Source organism: Xenopus tropicalis, chromosome 6 (genome assembly GCF_000004195.4).
Source record: "Xenopus tropicalis strain Nigerian chromosome 6, UCB_Xtro_10.0, whole genome shotgun sequence".
Lineage (NCBI taxonomy): Eukaryota > Metazoa > Chordata > Amphibia > Anura > Pipidae > Xenopus > Xenopus tropicalis.
In genome coordinates, this window is record NC_030682.2 from 104278989 (window position 1) to 104292430 (window position 13442).

General features: G+C 37.9%; 1 protein-coding gene across 9 annotated transcripts in view; it reads left to right on the top strand.

Moving 5' to 3' along the window:
- piezo2 (piezo-type mechanosensitive ion channel component 2) overlaps positions 1–13442 on the top strand; it is a 223941-nt gene that overhangs the window by 107348 nt on the left and 103151 nt on the right. For all 9 annotated transcript variants that reach the window (XM_012965359.3, XM_012965362.3, XM_012965361.3 and 6 more), the window contains exon 4: positions 9103–9145. In XM_012965359.3, coding sequence (XP_012820813.2) covers positions 9103–9145 — 43 coding nt within the window. The remainder of the gene's footprint in view (positions 1–9102; positions 9146–13442) is intronic.

Here is a 13442-nt window from a genome sequence, read left to right on the forward strand (position 1 = left end):
AGGAAGTAAAACAAAAATCCCTAACAGCCCAGCTGGAAATTCATACCTACTAAATATACTACTGTATATGGCATTTGGTAGCTGACTATGACAAAGCCCTGAGAAACCCCTAAACTAAAATATACTTTCCAGAAGCAGAATAGGACAATGAAGTCTGTTAGTGCTGGAATATTGTTTAAACCTGCCCTGAACTCTCATTCCTTGGGGATGGAATTTAAATATACAAAGGCTCATTTAGCAGCACAGTGCAAAGTGCACAAATCAGATGCACATAGCCATGTTTTATTTACAATAGAGCTTTTTTCCCAGTGTGGGCATCTGCAAATTTGACAAGATACAGCAAATATATTTCTTCATGTGAGAAAACAACTCTTTCAATGAGCCACTGCATGAAGCATCAATAACACATTTGCTTTTTACAAGTCTGTTGCAATTATGGTTCCAAGCTGCTATGGGAACCCTGGAAATAATGCCAGGTCCAGGCTGCTGGCTCTAGGATTCCCTAAGGTTCAACTGTACAGCTGATCAGAGCAGGGGGAACAGTTGCATTGACACTTGCCATATGTTGCTGAGAGCATGTATGGAGGCAAGTACCTTTGTACATTTGTGTTGCCCATTCTACACTTCTCTTGAGCTGTTACTTACAAATTAACCCTACTGCCTTTTAACAATTTATTTTCCCTATAACATCCACTGGAGCGCCAGTTAGTCAGTAACACTTTGCTAGTCACATTGATTCTGCTGCGTGAAAAAGTCCCAACTGTAATATAAAGGACAATGAATGGTTTTTATGCCTTCCTGGTCACATGCTCTGATGAACCCCTTGCCTGCGGCAATGTTATGTTATATTTTGTTGTAAACTCCTTCACACAACCAACTTTACTTTTTATTTATTTATTTATTATGCATCCATGTTTTCCTGGATGTATTGTTAGACATAAGCTGAAAAGTATCCTGAGCCTAACTGATTTAATGCTTAATAGGGAAACTATGTTAACATATAAAGTCACCTCCGAGTTACATGACCTTTATATAAAAGCACTTGGCATTCGGCATTCTGCCTTAATGTAGTCATGTAACTCCTCAGTTACCTAAAATATCTTTATATTTGGCAACAGTGGGGTACATTATGGGGAAAGTAGCAAGGACATGCATACTGAATGGGCTCTGTTCTTCCCTCTCAGTCTGGGAAAGTAAGAGTTGGCAGCTTTATGTGCTTATTTTCACTTTCAGTTTTTAAAAAATACTTTTCTGTTGCAGTATAAGTAACCAGCATGAATACTTCAAAGATTTTAGTAACAAGCTGCATTCACACTAACTTCACATTCACATTAAATACTGTCTGCACCACTTGTGAGTCTGTTACAGACGGGTTCTATCTGAATAATATATTTTCCTTAATTTGAAATTGATTTATTCCATTAATGAACATGTAGTTGAAATTTTTAAAATATTTCCCTTGTAAACCATGAAGTAAACAGAAAAGCCAGTGACTATTATGTCCATCTTTGCTTCACATTTAAATACACTTATACTTTCATGAACCTATATATATATGTATATATATAACAGGAACGAACGGAGCACACCCTATTGAAATTCAAATGCCCAGGGTGCTAGCAAAAAATATAAAGCAAGAAAGTAAGCTGCACACACCAGGACTTGGCAAAAGTGTAATAAATTTATTTAAGGAAAGAGATCCAACGTTTCGAGCACTAACTGTGCTCTTCCTCAGTGAAAAAAAACAGGTTTTTTTTCCTGAGGAAGAGCACAGTTAGTGCTCGAAACGTTGGATCTCTTTCCTTAAATAAATTAATTACACTTTTGCCAAGTCCTGGTGTGTGCAGCTTACTTTCTTGCGCTATATATATATATAAAAACAGAGACAGCCGGCACTCACGAAACAAAGGAAAAGGCTTGCCTGGGTGCAGTGTTCAAAAAACGTACAAGGAGGAGAATCCGAAGCCGCACACACAGGACTTATGCAGAAAAATAAAGTGTTTATTATTGCAACAAGGTGAACTAACGTTTCAGCTGATACACCAGCCTTTGTCAAAGTTGACAAAGGCTGGTGTATCAGCCGAAACGTTAGTTCACCTTGTTGCAATAATAAACAGTTTATTTTTCTGCATAAGTCCTGTGTGTGCGGCTTCTCCTCCTTATATATATATATATATATATATATAAATATATATATATATATATATATATATAAAAGAAGAAAGGAGTTGAACCACACTCGCAGGATTTATACAAACAAAAAATTGTTTATTTGAAGATGGACTAATGTATTAGCAATCTAGTTTTCTCAAAGTGATACACATACAAGAAACATTGCCAGCTAAACTGAGTGGTGGGAAAGTGAGGGGTGACGTCATCAAGTTCGCACAGAACATACACCTCAAAGTGCAAATCAAATCACACAAATGGAAAATATACAATATATAAAGCATGAAACATCATATTAAAGTAATATACAGAGCAAAAGCAAAGGGAAAAAGAAGGAAGTAAAATAGCAAACAAAATGATACAAGTATAACAAACTAGGAACATAGTCCACAAGCAACATCATTAATAGTTACATAGTACCCATCTACAACTAGAGGGCTACTTGTATGTTACAAAGTATACACATTAGAGCTAGAAGGCAAATCAAATCAGAATCAGAAATATACAAATGAAAATAGCAATATAATTACACTCAATGTGTAGATTTGAAGTAGCGAACATATTTCAGTGGCACAGCGCTTCATTATACGAGTGGTAATGCTGTAAGAAATGATACTTACTTTCAGCAAATTGTTTAGAATAACTTTGGAGTTCTTTTTTTTTTTTTTTGAGTTTTAAAAGTTTTATTGATTTTTCAAACTTACATTGTCAATGTATAACTTTCTAAGGAGTAGGCTGGAACCCCAAGAACGTTGTCGAGGTCCGTTGCAGGGACAAAAGGTATATTTCTAATCTGTGTGCAGTGAATCAGCAGAAAAGAAAATGAAGAGCTACTGGGGGACAGAGGCACAGATCATAGGTAGTAACCTGTGGCAACCAATCAAATTGTTGTATTCATTGTTCTACCTGCAGCTGGCTGAAAAAAAGCTACTGGTTGGTCGCTATGGGTTGCTGCCCATGGGCAGTGTTGTAGTATTTCAAAACTAATTATTTGTTGAACTTTCATTCTCCTTTAAATATTAATACTGATATTTTTTGGGTGATCATTATAATTCTAGTTATAGTTTCTATCCTTAGTAAGATTGGTATTTAATGATGGTATAAAACAAAATTTAGTGGGAAAAAGGGAGTCACCCTTCCTAACTCCTTATGCTTGATCCAAGGTTTATGGTGTGTTGCATCAATATGTGTATTATATTTGCACCCAGCTAATCGAATTCAAACGTTATTATAAAGTGCATGCCAAAAAGTGATGTGATGCATCCATTATTCTTAAAATACTAGATGCAACTTATACCCTATTAGCATAAACATGCAAGCACTATTGTGCCCATGTGATTCATCAGACACAACTCTGCAATTGTGGGGAAAATGTGCATTGCATGCATGGTGACTGCAATGACACTGAAAAACATTACGTAAAAAATGTGGCTATTTCAGTTAGCAACCGTAAATGACCCCTAGAATCTGAAAAAGCACTGTTCAAAGTCTGTAACTCTTATCTCTGCAGGCTACTGAGTTGCTAAATTGTATGTACATAAGAAGATACAGTATGTATCAAGCTATTCCCATAGAACACCTAATACTGCTTGAGAAAAGTCTAAACATTTATTAAATTATGCTTGTAATATAAAGCTACTCATGGGAATTAAAATATTTGCATTCTTTTTTGTAACTGAATCCAAAATAAATCATATCAAACAATTAGCACTACGGCTTCGGAAAGTACTATTTCATGGAACATGAGGTCAGAATTCTGCTTTATTTGAGCACACATAGATTTTCAGATTCTAAGAATTATACAAGTTTTCATTGCTACTGATGATGTTAACTCATAGAATTCATGGAAAGGGCCACATCCCTTATTATTGACAGAAATGCCCACAGAGCTGTGTCTCTTGCACCCATAATCAGTGCCTGGATCATGTCCAATTTCAGCTATAGCATGCTAGCTGTTTTCTCATTTCACTGTTGTGCAAAAAGCTGTAATCCCTTAAATCCTCTGAAAGCGTTCATAGCATTCCTAAAATACAAATGTTGTTTAGCATACACAGTCAAACCAAGCACTGTAAAACACTTTCCCAAAATAAACCCTCACTCTCCATCCACTCTCCATCCAATACGGCACTAACACAACCAGTAATGTATTTCTGGAGGAAGCACCCAGATTGGGAATCACCAGGTCTCTGGACAAAATGGAGATGTGCAACAATATTCTTAGAGCAGGTCGCAGTATGCATAGTTCATAAATCACCAGATTTTGTCCTTGTTTTATGCTACAAACTGCATTGTAAAATACCTTTCTCCCAGGGCTACCTCTCTGTTGTTTCTTAACACCATGTAATTTTAACAGTGTGCATCCACTCTGGTTGCACATTGCTGTTTGTATTTGCAAACTTCTATATCTTTTTTTGTGACCCAGGTAAGATTATTGGTGTTTTAACTGAAGTAACAAAACGTACAGCACAGCGATACAAATATGCATATGCAGCATTGATGTAGTTACAAGGTCAGTTTATAGTAGATCAGTTGCAAGTATGAACAGGGTTGGTACTAATACCATTCGGTAGCACAGTGTATATTCCAGAAGCCATACATCACTAGGAAGGTCTACCACTTTGATGTCTGTTCCATTTATTCCATATATATAGATATTTTTTTTTTATAGTTACTTTTTTTGTTATACTACACTTGTACCAGTGGTTGTAAGTTGGACAGTCAGGGCATTTCCAATACCTGGTAATCCCTCTCCTGGCTGGAAATAATGTTTTGTGGAGATATTGTATATCTGTGCTGGGAAGTGCTACAGGGGTAGTTATTCCCAGAAGGCAGAGTTAAGGTTATCTTGGTAGGGAAAAACCCAGTTACTTAGAGAGTGTGTTTAGGATTATAGACCAGTATGTACCTATCCTTTTCCATGACCATAGGGTATGTAGTAAGGTAACATGCTTTTGGTTTCAGCGGTTAAAAAGGGAAGAGATGTAGAGGCCAATTTTATGTAGTCTTTCTTTGATGAGGTATGCCTAATATACAGCTGTATCATTCTATATTTGTAATGGAGAGGGGACCAGCAGTGCTTGTATCTACTGAGTGTCCATGAGATATGTCAAGTCCCCCTCCCATTTATCCTGGGACTTCATGTTATTTGAGTATCCCCTATTTTTCAGGAGTGATCAGCCCTTCGTGTTTTTCTCCTGCTATGATTGTGGATAACTCTGAGATATCTAGCACAATTTTGTGGATGTGATTGCATTTTCTAAGGGCTGCGCTGACACTGCTGTGCACCAGTCACTGGGAATTGGGGAGCCCTTATGTAAAGTATATAGTGCCGAATGAGATTGAGGTGAGATCAGTTGCCCTCCCATAGTTTCCTGATTACACATCAAGTCCCTCTCAGTCCATTGTGAGTGGAATAGTGGAATAGTTCCCAGAGATGGGAATTCCGTATTGTTTGGTACTGATGTTTGGGGGTGTAAGGCTCTGAAATTTATTATTTGGTGGGCAGTGGACTAGACTTTCTGTTGAGTCAAGAGGGGGTTGTTGCTTGTGCGTCCACCTGGAGCCCATTGGCCAGCAAGCCCCTAAAGGGGGTGGAATGAGCACGTGTTGGAGCAGACCATAGATAATACAGGTGTGGCTCTGCCAGTTCCAGTACCATTTGCCTAGAGTGGGTAAGTTGTGCAGATAGAAAGCATGCAACCATATCAGGGAAAGCTAGACCCATGCCTTGGGGCATTTGCAAGTTTTTTAGTGGACAGATCAATAGCAATGGCAAACCAGAGGGGGGCAAGGTGAGCCCTGCCTTGTTCCCCTGGAGGTTTTGAGTGCTGCTGTGGGCTTATGGTAAAGTAGTTTAACAGAGGCTGTAAAGATTAGACCTATGCCACTGGGGCCATTACCTCCCATAAAAAGGTCCCTCAACTGTATAGAAGGCCTTAGTGATATCTAGAGCTGGTACAGCTCTGGTGCTACTGTTGGTATGAGGTAGGTAAGATTTAAAAATAGCCTTCTGAGTTTGAGTGCAGTCATTTTTCCTGGGATGAAGCCCATTAGGTCACACCCTACAAGAACTGTTTTGACCTTGGCAAGCCTTTTGGCAAGGATTTTTGCAAGTATTTTAACATCTGCTGCCAAGGAGGGAAATTAGACAGTATGACTCTCTCAATTAAGGGTCCTAACCCGGCTTTGCCTCAAACATTGAAGGTGGGAGGATATTACTTACTAGTGCCTCAGGGAATACCTTTTGCAATATCGGGGAAATCACTTTTGAGTGCCTCTTATATATTTTGATGGTGATGCCATCTGCCCCTGGGAGTCAACGGTCTTGACAGTTTCTAAGTCCAAGAACACTTGGTGGTCTTGGGTTAACACCAGTGGTGTAGTGAGGTTAAGAATTGCCTGATTTCCTCTTGGTGGGCTGACAATTTGGAGGACTATAGGAAGGTTAGGAATATGTGTCTTACTACTTCTGGATCTGTTTGTCCTTAAGGTCTGTGATTGCAGGGGACTGCTCTGACTTTTGACTATGTAGGCCAAAAGTTTACCTTCTTTCTCCCTCTCTCCTGCCTGTTTGAAAAAGATTAACTTTGAAGAAAAAGTCTTTAGGTTGAGCCTTGGGCATAGGTGTCCTGAGATTTCCTTACAGCTAGTAGGTTGGCTTCTGAGGGCAGCTATATTAGCAGAAACATTTGTATCTGTTTTTGAAAGATGCTGTGGCTGTGTTCATAAATCTCCCATAACATATTTCTTTATCATAAGTTATATAGAATCGTTTTAATCTTATTGGGATGAAATATTTTATTTTATGGTGATAATTCTTCACAGACAAACTAAAAGCTTCATAGCACATTTGTAGTCTAAAGGGCAGTTTCTAGTTATAGGAACTATCCAGTGATAATAACCTTTGCTCTTTAGTCTGTGGTACTTAAGTTGTTTTGCTGGTAGCAGCCCCCACAGGGAGAACAATGGTGGTCAAAAAGCCCTTCCTCATCTGCAGTTGCTTCCTGTTCCTGACTGGAAATGCAAATGTCAGTGGCAAATGTTTGTGCTTTGGTAGCATGGATCTCTTTCTTAGATTCTCAAGATATGTTTTTAATATAAGTTATAAGAACTGATAGCACATATATGGCTCATCTGGATGTATTCCAGCTCCCTCATCAGTGGTTTATATATTGCTTTACTGCAGTTTTACAGTTAATTGATATATTGAATTGAGTAACCATACAAACAACAATAGCAAAAATACCTTAGCCTTCCTTCTCTTACTGTTTGTCTATTTAAAGCCTCTTTTGTTCACCGATTTTCTTGAAAAAAGTGTCCTCACCCATGCCATGAAAATTGTTAATCAAATGATCTTAGTAGAGGAATCCTTATGAGACTACTTTGTTCAGCCTCCTGGCTATGGGATGTCATGGTTCTAACCAATGTATGGCCTTATATTTAAACAAAACTATGGATTTTGAAAAACAGTAAATGTTTGTGGCTTGCTAAATGCATGCAGGTACAGAAGAACAGGAACAGCACCTCTTGTCTTTGTAGATTAAAATGCCTTTATTGCAAAGTTTTTTGGGGCAAACAACAACAGCAGCAACGTTTCAGGTCACATAAGACCTTTTATCAAGCTTGATAAAAGGTCTTATGTGACCTGAAACGTTGCTGCTGTTGTTGTTTGCCCCAAAAAACTTTGCAATAAAGGCATTTTAATTTACAAAGACAAGAGGTGCTGTTCCTGTTCTTCTGTACCTGGATGTGCCGATGGAAAGTGGCCATTGGGGAACCTGCACTACTTCTAACTAATCACAAGGCTAGGTGCTGACTACTACTCTCCAAATTGCTAAATGCATGCAAACATTCTGTCACCAGAATTTTGCCTCTTATTGGTACTAATGTGTTTAAAGCAAAGTATCTGTATTACAATTGAAGCCCGTCTTCAAAGCTAACTGTATAGAAGCAGTACAATTGTTTTTCTGACTGCTTAAAACTGCAGTTTACAATTGATTTGAAATGTAATATCAGTTGTAGTTATTAATAGGAGATAGTCTTTTTTTTTATATTAGATTCATAGTCTGGAAGTATGTAATGCCAGAAACTGGTTATCCAGGAGACCAATAAACAGAAAAAACCTTTTTAAGTTTTTTCTAAGCGTAGATCATAAATAGGCATAAAACATCTATCTGTGTTTGCCGTAAGTATTATGGCTATAAAAATGACCACAAAAATGTTAAACTACTCATATTTTATATTAGAGGCTAGTCAGTGTTGTGCAAAGGGAGATGTCTACTTACGTTGCATCTGCTGAATAAATAAATACTAGTTAAGATCACTGGAAAACAAGCCAACCAGTGTGGTCATTTCTGATGTTGGTATCCATTATGCCAATTCCTGTGAATACCAGCCACTAAGGGACACTGTCAGGATATCTTAATGGTCCCAACTCATTCTAGCGTCAATCAAAAAGAGTAATATATATATATATGCAGGAAAGGATGGTAGATGTTATTCAGAAGTCCGTTAACCAGAAAGGTCAGAATTACAGGAAACCATCTCCCATACACTCCATTTTAATCAAATAATTCACATTTTTAAAAATATCTTTCTTTCTTTTTGTAATAATAATTCATTGTACTAGATCTCAACTAAGATATAATGAATTATTATTGGAGGCAAAACAATCATTTTGGTTTTATTCAATGTAAAATTATCTTTGTGGGTAATATTCTCTCACCATGTATATTATAGTTGTTTATTCTGATCAGTCTTGACCTGTAGATTTGCTTTTTTTTTATTATATATATATGGGTCCCATTTATGGTGTTGTGTTCTTAGTACCTTGAGTGTAATGCTGCAGAATATTTTAAATGTTCCAGTTCATTAATTAGTAATTTAGTAACTATCAATGCACTTAAATTGTTTATTTTTCTCCTGTTTGTTTAGGTTCAACATGGGAGAAAGCAATACGACAAATTGGTTTTGAAAGGTAAGGCAGCAATTTTGTTATAGAAGAAAGGGTCAAAAGAACATGGAACTAGAAAAAGTAGAAGAATGTGTTATTAAAAGCAAATTACAAGAGGTTATATAACCATGACAACAGAAATAGATAATATTTTATATAATATCTGTGTATTCATTGCTGGTGTTTGTGTCTCTGTTGAATAGAGCTCATTCCTGTATATAAGTTTTGCTTCTCTACGAAAAGTTCTTTAACATTGACCTTTAAACAGTTATTATTATAGCTATTGTAAGATCACATACAGAGACCTTAAAGGGCGACTTCTAGATATTCATCTACCAAATTATTGTGCAGTAATTGCAATAGATCTGGTTGCTATGGGTTTCTGGACCAATTATCCTTAACATATTTTTTTTTTCCCTTATATTATTTCTTCTGAAGTGACTGCATAGTAAATGCCTGCCATGTGTTTCCATACAGGTTCCTGTAAAATTTTCATATAATGTATATAACTGAGATTTTGAATGGGTGATTTTCCTATAGCAATGGTGGGCAAACTTTTAGGCTCAGGGGCCACATTGACTTTTAAAATTTGACAGACGGGCCAGCACCTGTTACGCCATCTCCGCTCATCAGTCCCCTAGGTTTTGCATCACTGCGCTTACATGCAGTCTTGACGCCAAGTCTAGCGTGATGTTAACTTTTCTGAAGGCATGAGTAGCGATCTGGGACTGCGTTCTCTATTAGGAAAAGCGAGACACAGCAAGCCTCGCGGGCCAGATTAAAAAGCCCAACGGGCCGTAGTTTGCCCACCCATGTCCTATAGTCTACTATTTGATGTTCATATGCGTTAAACTTACCCTAGTAAGTAACATCCTATGTAGAGGTGACTTTACAAATAACATTCCAATTAAAGCAGTAATATTATAGGGACACTAAGCTCCAAGAATAGTAAATCTGCCCTGTTCCACTTAGCAGGAGTGTTTTTTGGCCCGAGCTGCCAGAGGCGGCCCCTCCGATGCCACCCCTCGGCGCTTACCTTTACAGAGCTGGAGGGGGTCCAGTGGGGGGCCAAATTGCTAGTGTAGAGGGAGCAATTGCACTCTCTACAATAGCAGAGCCGAATTTTGGAAATTCGGCTCTTAAATTTACCAGGAGCAGCTTTTTACCACAGCGCCCCTGTAGGGCTGGGCGATATACCGTTTAATACCGAATACCGGTGTTCTTTTTTAAAACTATATTCATTTTTCAGATACCGCAATACCGGGGTGTCAGACTACTCACCCGTGCGGGTCGGTCTCGCGCGCCTCCTTGCGTGTGCGCGCGTCCCGTTGTCCGTGGGACGTTGCGCATGGGCGTCCAGGTGCGCGTGCGTCAAAGCGCACGTACATGTCAAAGCGTGCACGTCCGCGACGCGCTGACGGCGCCGGTTCTGGCATGCATGGGGGGTATTTAAAGCTATCAAACGCCTCCTCCTGTGCTATGTTGTCTGCGGCCTTGCCTGGGAAACTAAGCCTGCCTGATTTACCTTACGACTTTCTGTTGCCGATCCTTCGCTTGCCTGACTCTGATTTTCAATACTGCAGTAATTATTCTCTAATTTATTAGGAAATGGGGTTAACACCTAATCATGCATGGAAAAAAAAAATACCGTCAAATACCGTGACACCGATATAATTTTGAAAAATACCGTGATATAAATTTTTGGTCATACCGCCCAGCTCTACGCCCCTGCCACTTAGTGCAAAACGGCAAAAAATTGCACATTCAAGTCAATGGGCATTTTTACACTGCTTCCGTGCAACGTTTTAGCAGCCATTGGAGTCACTGGGCATTTTTGCGATGAAACCTGATGAAAATTTTTACTCATTACTGTCCAAGAGGCATCTTTGAAGACTGAGATCTTCAAAGTTCATGATACTACTTATACTTTTCCCAGTATTTTTTATAATTTATTTATTAGTTGCAAAATACGAGTTTGCAAACTGACATCTCTTGCAAAAAGTACATACCCTGTGCTACAGATGACCCAGTTAAGTATAACATACCAATTCTGCCTATCAGAGTACTGGGCACTACTTTACTTCGAGAGACTGCATCACAAAGCAGCAGTTATTGGTATATATCGGTATGTTGTCTTTGGTCAAATGGAAGCAACAAGAGCTGCCCTACCTTTAGAATCAAAGCAATTCTTTTTTTATATTTATATAGAATTAGTAGAATCACTTGTAGAGTAAAAAAGTTAAATATTAGAAATTGTAGCAAAATCTTAGAATCTTACTGTACTACAAATTAGCACAATTTTATATATATATATATATATATATATATATATATATATATATATATATATATATAGCAAAAGGCTGGGGCACACACTTATAGGAGTTAAAAACTGGGTGCAAATCAGAGAGACAATATAAATATGTAAAAATGCTGATGCACACCAGGAAAATGTTATCAGAAAAAATACTCATTTTATTTGGATATATATATATATATATATTAACATAAAATATTATAAATTCAAAATCATACGAGAAAACTATTTTGACAACATTCTAGAACAGGCAGCCTTTAATTCCTTTTAGCTAGAGAACATTTGCTTTAAATTAATTTGATACACTTCTTCTCCTTGTAATTCTGCATTGTTGTACTTGGCTTTTTACTTTAGGGTTCATGGCTTAAGAAGTTTGCTAAAAGCAGGAAGTGTAGTACGTGGCTGATCTTTAGATGTTGTCTACTAGAATAAAGTCTGGGTTATACACTTGCTTACAAAAATATCCTACTTGTATGACATTCAGTATTTGCAAAAAAGGCCAGTTCATAGGGTCCCAAATTCAGTTCCAGCTAATGCACTGCCAGGTGTTTGTATGTAAGTATTTGATAAGGATATAAAGGATATAATTTTTCCTTTATATGTTTGGAGGAGACAAAAATACTTATAGCTGGCCATACATTAAAAAAAAATCCATCCACACCTAGCAGAGAGTGGCAGTGGACTCTCCGCAAGGAACTTGTGGCAAGTGAAAAGAATGCTAATACTGTCATTAACGCTGCCCTATGAAAGTTAAGCCCTTAAATAACAACACTGGGGCAAAAGGTATACCGCAAGTTGCATGCGATTTTGCAACATGGACGCATGTGTTCTCTTCATGATCAGAACCACAGGACTTTATTTGTGATATAACTGTTTGTTAGTTTGCTTTTGATCCTGAGTATGCAGGTGAGGAGCAAAAACAAACTAATTTTTAATTGTATATGTGTGGCAAAATCATTCTTTCATATTGAAGTTTCCAAAACTCAAATTTTAAAGGAGAAGGAAAGGCTAATAAAGAGTTAATCTCAAGCTGCAGGCATACCTTCAGTTGTCTCAATAGTGCCCTTAAGTCTCCCCATATTTCTCCCATTTAGATGATCAGAAGCCTCATAGGAAAAAAAAATGCTGAGCTCTGTAACGAAAGTTCCCATAATGCCCACCAAGACCAAGACCGGTGTACAAGCGCAGTTTGTAAGACTACGAGGAAGCTTCCTGCTGATTGGCTCAGATCACACATTCATAAGGGGGGAAGGGCGTTCTTAGCATGCTTGAGAGAGGGGGGAGCAGGTGAAGGGAGAGAGGAGAGAGCTGCATGTCTCTGGCACAGGAAAACAAAAAGGACAACAAATCCTATTTCTTTTGACAGAGAACTTAGCGCAGCTTTTCTGCGAGTGCTTATGGCTGTATTTACATAGACCTTTCTGATAAAGCTTACTTAGTTTTTACCTTTCCTTCTCCCTTAAGCAATGAAAATAAGCAATGAAGCTAGTGAGTTCATGTAGAAGTCAGATTAGTATTTGCAAAATTAAACCTTTTTTACAAGATTCATTTGAAATATAACATTGATTGATTAAAATTAAAATTTAAGTGATTGAGTTTTGATTTTGTCTTATTTAAAGGAAAAGTAAAGGTAAAAACCAAGTAAGCTTTATCAGAAAGGTAAATACAGCCATAAACACTCACAGAAACGCAGAGTCCTCTATCAAAAGAAACACAGGATTACTTGTCTCCTTTTTTGTAAACATGTTCTTAGGCTATCTGACTTCCTCTCTCAGAAAAATCCTGTATTTCTGGACTGGAGTCTGCACAGTTCTCCCCTCCTCCCTTCTCCTGCTCCCCCCTCCCATAAGAATTCATAAACTCACTCACCCCCACCCTTAGGAATGCATAATCTGAGCTATAAGGGCTAGAGCTGCAAGCAGGAAGATATGAAGACCAAGCTAAAATGGCAGCTGCAATCTTAAGAAACAGAGAAACCTTCTAGGGCTCTTTACTCAGGTATAG